The sequence below is a fragment of the Empidonax traillii genome, unplaced genomic scaffold, assembly GCF_003031625.1.
Source record: "Empidonax traillii isolate 1590-97213 ecotype Southwest subspecies unplaced genomic scaffold, ASM303162v1 scaffold945:size354297, whole genome shotgun sequence".
Taxonomy (NCBI): Eukaryota; Metazoa; Chordata; class Aves; order Passeriformes; family Tyrannidae; genus Empidonax; species Empidonax traillii.
The window spans coordinates 234,424-241,380 of NW_020956138.1; the positions used below are offsets into that span (position 1 = coordinate 234,424).

The window sequence follows — 6,957 nt, forward strand, 5'->3', positions numbered from 1 at the left end:
TTGCGACTTTGTCTCAGGCTAATTAGAGGTGGCACAGTGAAGTCCTTGTGTCTCCAAACTTGAGCACAGATGGGCTCTCAGACTCTGCTTGTAGGGACCAGCTCTGCTGAGCCTGCATCTTACTCTCAGGTTCTGACAAAGTCTGCCAGAAGCTAGAGGAGTTTGCTACCATTTTTCCAGTGATGAAATAAGATTCTTAGCATGTAAGGGGATGAAATTCAGTACCTGGCTTTGAGCAAATCACCAAAAGTAGGTAACTGAAAAAGAAAGATCTGAAAGTGCTCTTTTTCAACCATATGCACTCAAAAAAAGAAGAAATTTTTACTTGAGACATTCTTGTTTGGTCCAGCCATAGCCAAATCACAGATCTGACTCAACAGACTGTGGTTTACTAAGTACTTTTTGGATGTCCTACAGAGGCTGATTGTGTGAGCACCCCCAGCCATACACACCACAGCTCTCATACGCACCGGGCAATCGGACATTCAGTCATGAAAACATACCCTAGTTCCACCTAAAGGAACAGAAATTGGTGTAAATGAGCATTTCCCCTCGAGGCCTGCATGACAGAAACATGATGTACGAGTACTCCCTCTGAAAAAATTCCCTTCCCTTCCTAGAAATTGCCAATCAATGACATCAGTTCTGGTTTACCCATTAGCTTGGCCAAATCCTTGTGAACACCTCCTGACACCAGAAAGGGACCCATATATATGATGTCCTTTGTGGCACAGGTAAGCTGCACACACTCAGCTGTCAGAGCAATACAGATGTGCCTTTACTTGCAGTTGCCACATGCACCAGCTGCTGGTGCTCTCTATGGTCTCATCACTAGAATGATGCTGGCTCCTTGCAGGCTGTCCAGCTCTTCCTGCTGGGGCTCCATGGAGGCAGGTTGAGCTCTAGGTTTGGTAAACACAAGTGCTAGTCTGGAACGATCTGGTGTGACCTCAGCTCATCCTCTGGCTGTTGAGGTGCTGCCCAGGGACACCCCATGCCAAATCAGGATCTGGACCTTGTCCAGCTGTCCCACAGTGCGTGCAGACACAAAACATATGGAGACCATGTTTCATGGATTCCTTTTCAGTTTCATGGGCTTGCCCTCCAGCAGTTGTATTTAACATCATCAGCCCCTGGTGCTGGCTCTCCAGCCTGGATAACGCTGCTGTTTATCCACATTGGTAGGGCTGCACTGCCCATGGCTTTGCAGCGCAGCTGGAATGGAGTGATTTCGTGGCAAGCTGTGGGACTCCTGACAGTCATCCCCTATGGAGTGTCAGTGGTGAGAGTGCCCCGTGTGTGCAAACCACAGTGTGACTACCCCGTCCCTTGGGGGGGCCCCTTTGTCTCCACACCTATACCTTGCCTCAGTGCTCCCTTCTCCTCAGGTTGGAGCTCTGGCCATGTCATGACACCTCAGACAAAGAATACTGCAGGTCATTTCAGGTGGCCACAGCAGTGAGGTTGAACTCAGATGGGTGTGCTGTGCTCTTGCACCAGCCACATACCCTTCCCACCTCCTCTGACCAAACACACGCACAAACACACACTCACACCTATTTTAGAAACCTTTTTTAAAAGAAAGAGAACATTACTGCAGGGGTCCAAAGCCTACAGTTTCACCTCCAGTTAAAGTAAAACCAGACAATTTACCAAAGACTTTCAACGCTGTTGATTTACCATTACATTAATGCTGGCCCAGGTGTGAATTTTTTTTGCTGTTTTCTGGAAAACCCTTTCACTGAAAATTCTGTACCTTGCAATACTATTGCAACAATTTTCTTCTCCTACTCACCTTCCTGCTGAGAAAGAGACTGCCAGTCTCCATAGGCTTTTTACATCCAGCAGATTCTTTGGAATTCATCTGTAGAGGAAACCTCACACTCCTGGGAGCATCGTTCCTGGACACACACAGATGCTCACACACCCCTCGACCCCTTTCCCCCCACCTTTATAGGCAAAACAAAGAGAAGTTTAACAAAATCTGCAAACTTTGCAATCTTGAAGTTTAATGATTTGCATTTGCTTCTCCACATCTGCAGTAAGCTGCAGATAACATGTTGGCAGTTTTCTCCATGACACCAACAGCACCTGCTGTGTGTTCCTCTTTCTCTGTTTGGAAATCGGGGTTTTCCAGCACTTGATTTTTAAGTACATTCTTAACAAAGAGAAATAAAACTTGTGGTGCAAGAAATGCAGGGAGAAAGTATAAGGTCATTGATAAGTGCCTGGAAAGTGTTCGTGGCAGTGAGTGCATTTTTATGAACTTTTATATCATTCATTTGTCAAATTTTCCATTGGACCACTGGCTCTCTCAGCCTGGAGCAAGCAGCACTGTGTTCTGCACTTATTTCTGTGTTGCATACAAGAAGCACTTTTCCTTGCCTTTTAAAAGGACTACCAGACAATTTGCACTAATTTCTGCATCCTTTTCAGAGAAGCTGTAACCAAACATCTCCTCACCTTCTCAGCACTGGTCACCATGAGCACACTTTGCTCATTTGTTCCTTTTTCTCTTTTTCCAAGCTGACCAAAAGACTGCATTTACGCAGCTGTGGTTTTGTGCCAATAATTATCCTTTAAAATCTTTGTCAGTAACGTTTCTTGCTCTGATAAGCCACTCCAAGATGAAATCAATATGCATACATAAGGTGGCAGCATTCCATGGTGGCTTTTACGGTATTGCAAGCCTGGTTTTTGACTGGAATGCCTTTCCAGTTTTCAAACGATGCTCACAGAGACCTGCAGGTGCAGGTCCCAACTGTGAGCAGCACATCTGGGGCCTCACTCATCCTGTGCCTCTGCCACCAGTGTTCCCCTTACATTACTCCTTCTGTTTTACACATGTCCACATGACTTTTAATAGGACTTGAGATTGCCCTGTTCATTATAAAAAGGTTCTTCCAGAACTGCAGTACCCACATTATAGATTTACTCAGGGCAATAAAAATTATTCATAACTTACCCTTCAGCTCTTTAAGGTGGAAGAAAAGTACTTCCTGAGTATCTACTGAGGAGCTGTGAGTGCTTGCTGAGGTTTAAAGATGAGCTGGTTGTGCAGAATTACACACAACAAAATATGTGAGGCACGTGTAAACAATCCGATCCCAAATTTACAGAGAAGTATCTAATTTCTTTCAAATAACAAACATGCATTTAAGGAGAGACTAGAGAAGGTGAGCTCAGGAAGAATGTGTTGGTTGCAGAACTGCCCAGAGCTATGGCCAGTGTGTTTGCACCTCTGTGCTGTGGAGAGAGATCGAGGGCAGCACAAGGGCTGAGCATTCTGGTCCTCGGACAGATATGATGAAAGGGAACCAAGGAAAGCAAAATCAGAAGTTCTCTACAGCAGTCTGTAACTGAAGTTCCTGAAGAGGTGTGCATTTTCACTGCAGGGATTGTGAAGGAAGAGCAACCACTGCATGTCCAACCTATTTTTCAGAGGCAAAGGTAAAAGAAAGATAAATTTTGCCTGGGTGAAGGTGCTCTTCGGGACTGGTACCTGCAGAGCACTGCTGGTTCTTAGGAAGTATCCCCTACTTCATACTCATATTCCTGGCGGTTTTCAACACACTCAGATGCATTCTTATTTACTTCTTCAACACTTTTGTTTTCCAGGGGCTCCATCACATAGTTGTTTTCAGTAAAGGAGATGGGTTCCTCATAGTGCCCTGTGCTTTCATGCCTTGAAGAAGCTGCTGCTCTCGAGTTATGGCTGAAATCAAAATGCAGTATGAAAGAAGAATAGCAACCAGAGTAGACAAAGATCCCCCAGCCATCAGGATTTTGAGCAAGACTGTGGGCTGACTCCAATCCAGGAAAACCTGAGCCATTGGATTATGGCAGTATTCTGAAGGAGAGAACTTTGTCCTTTGCTTTCATGTGGCAGGAGAACTTTGATCATTGTAGCAGCATTGCTTCCAACCCAGAGAGAGTTTCCAGAAGGAGGCAGCAAAAGGTGTGGAAACAATGCAAGGATTACCACTATTTCTTGGAATGCCATAACCAGACAACTGCTCTTTACAAGAAAAATATACATGTGTGTATATATTATAAGAAGTTTTGGAGGAATAGTAAATTGAGAACTGAAAGCAATCCACATCCACTGTGTGGCTTATGATATCTAATATTTTTGAAATGAAGATAAATCCTCTGAGAAGAAATACCATCACAGCATTTGTTCAGTTGCTCAGGGTTCAGCTGTTACTTAACTGCTGCCTTAAACACTGCTGAGGAAGCCCAGCACCAGGGTAGATGCTGCTGGCACATCCCACTGTGGCACTCAAGTCAGCAGAACTTTAGTTTGTACCTGGGCAAGTGGTTCCCTTTGTGTGTTTTGACTAGATTATCAGGCTTTCCAGTATAACTCTCACAGGTTACAAGTAGATCAGGATGTGAAACCTGAATTTAGAAATAGCCATAACTTCCTGCCACAGATAGGGTTAAGAAGAGGCAAGTTCAGCCAAGGATACTTTGGGGATAAATCAGGGCATAAGTATTGCACCAGGAGCCTCTGCTCTCTGGCTCCTGTTCTTTGCATTTAAAAAAACACTGGGAATTTGTCCTGGACAATCACCTTCAGTAGTCCTCGTTGGGTGGAGGAGTTAATAAACCACTCTTGCTCACTTTTACAATTCTGATATTGCTAAGAAAAAGATCTTTCTTCCCACATTCTGTGTTGCTGTGGAAAGCCTGCAGGTCATCCTATGTGGATGGAACCTCTTCACCCTAGCTGCTTAAGGGTCTTTTCATTCTGACAGCTAATAGCAGTGCTTTTTATTTCTGCTCTGATACAGCCCCCAGGACTCATCAATGTGTCAGATAAAGAGTTATACTCACAATTTTACGTCATAGGCTTGAGCTGGAAAAGAATAATCAAATTTCTGTCAATAATTTGCATTCACATTCTTTAAAAAGAATTTCTACATTTATCTTCTTGATGTAAGAAAATGACCTCCTAAGACAGAATAAAGATAACAACTTTGGAGATCATGTCAGGTGGGTGATGACTTTAATTCTCAGGAATCAGTCCAAGAAAATGAAAACAACCCATATCCCAGCTGTCACACAACTGGGTCAAAATAACCGGCCCAAAGTCAAAGGTGAAGTTGAATTTAGAAACTAGAAGTTCCCAGTTACCCCCAGTTTCCCTATTCACTGGAAGTTCAATAAAGGACAGTTTTGAAAGAGTTTTATTCTGATTACTTAAAAAAAAAAAAGAAGAAAAAAAAAGAAAAGTAAAATGAATATTTGACAAGTATTAATTGGTAGAATGGAGTAATAGAAGTCATTAAAGAAACAAAGGGACAAGGAGAAAATTAAGTCTGTGGGATCTAAAACCCCAAAGCCCTCATGTGCTCTCTGCACACAGCTGAACACAGCAGCTGAGGGGCTCCAAGAACATTTGTTTGGGGGCATTTCTGGTGTCAGTGCAGGAGAGACAGAGCCATTCAGTGAATGCATCCTGTGTCTGAGGGCCAGAGAGGAAACAAATTAATCTGGAATAGAGAGAATGAACAGTGACCTCTTTCCTCTGGATACCAACTAAGGAAACTATTGAAGGGCAGCTGGTGCCAAAGGCATTTCCAAGCAGTAGGATGGGATGAACTCACTGCCAGAGATTTTAAAGGTTTAGAATGATGAGCTTGGCTGAGCAGGCAAGTCTGAGCTGTGGGATGTCTGTGAGGAGCAGCGAGAAACAGTCATCCCAAGTCACTGTGGCAAAACAGCTGCACACTGCGGGGTGAGCCCTGGGGCAGAGACTGAGCTGCCCCAGAGCCAGCTGATGATGGGGGAAGCCACTCAGGAGTACCAGGGCAACTGCTGCCCTGACCCCTGTGGCCAATGCCTGGCAGACCCTACTGAATGTGGGGACTTCTCTGCCTCTTTGGATCTTCTACCACCTTTGTCAATCCATTCATGTTGTCATCCGCTGTCTGTACGATGCAGATGCCACAGCTGCAGCTGGTGGCTGTGAGCATAGCCCTAGCCCCCTAAAAACCCTCAAAGGTAAAACCATGCTGGACATCCACAAAACATTCAGGTTTTCCAAAACATTCTACTCACCATCTTTGGGCCTTCTAATCCAAGTGATAAGAAAGATGATGAGGAAAACCACAGCACCGCACACCACAGCAATCAGGATGACCAGGTGCAGGGACAGGCCGGTCCTCTGGAAATCTAAAGCAACACAACAGAGGACTTTCAGGCAGAGGAGCCCTTCTGAGCGACAGCAGCAGCAGTTCCATGACACTGAGCACATCCCCGAGGACAGCAGCAGGCAGCCCTGCCTGGCCACAGGGCTGTGTCCCCACGGCCTCCTGTGGCTCTGGTGGGTGCTGTGTGTGACCCAGCACTGGGTGCACCTCACCAAGGGACCGTGGCTGTACACACAGTGCCCATCTCCCAACACTGAGGCGACCAGGGGTGCAAGCAAGGCGGAACAATTGCACTGCACATCGTGAAATAAAGGCTCTCAGCTTTCCTTTCAAGGGTGCTGCTCATTTGTATCTGGAAAGTGTTTAAACCTGTCACAATGCTGAAAAGCTGGACAAAGTGCAGGAGATCTGCTTGAGGTGCACACTGAGGCTTTTCTGCTACTCCAGCTTTGACACTCAAAGATAAAAACAGACCAGCTGCTCAGGAACACAGGAACGACTTTGTGTTCCCCACCTGGGAGCGTTTTTTTCTTTCATTCCTCCATAAAAACCACTCAAAGTCTTTCAAAGAGTCAACATGAATCATCTAGGTCCCTTGAGAACAGTTGTTAATACAATTTGCAGGCAAAAGGCAGAACACAAATTTTCATGCTGAAGTTGCTGACTACAGAGCATTTGTTTTGGGTCCCTAATCTTCTCAGCTTGGTTTTACTCTCACTTACCCTGAGTTGTGTAGTTCTTCTCTGGATATCCCACACCACTCTCAGAAGTCACTGCAGTCACTGTTATGGGCAGATCT

At 45.1% G+C, this 6,957-nt stretch overlaps 1 protein-coding gene across 1 annotated transcript in view; it reads right to left on the reverse strand.

The window, feature by feature from the left end:
- Positions 1-3,310: 3,310 nt before the first annotated feature.
- The window catches only part of LOC114067647 (V-set and immunoglobulin domain-containing protein 4-like), an 11,096-nt gene continuing 7,449 nt past the window's right edge, over positions 3,311-6,957 (reverse strand). Inside the window, exons 7-9 of the mRNA XM_027903229.1 lie at positions 6,067-6,180; positions 4,840-4,861; positions 3,311-3,715 (exon numbers count right to left, since the gene is read on the reverse strand). Coding sequence (XP_027759030.1) covers positions 3,523-3,715; positions 4,840-4,861; positions 6,067-6,180 — 329 coding nt within the window. The 3' untranslated portion in view covers positions 3,311-3,522. The remainder of the gene's footprint in view (positions 3,716-4,839; positions 4,862-6,066; positions 6,181-6,957) is intronic.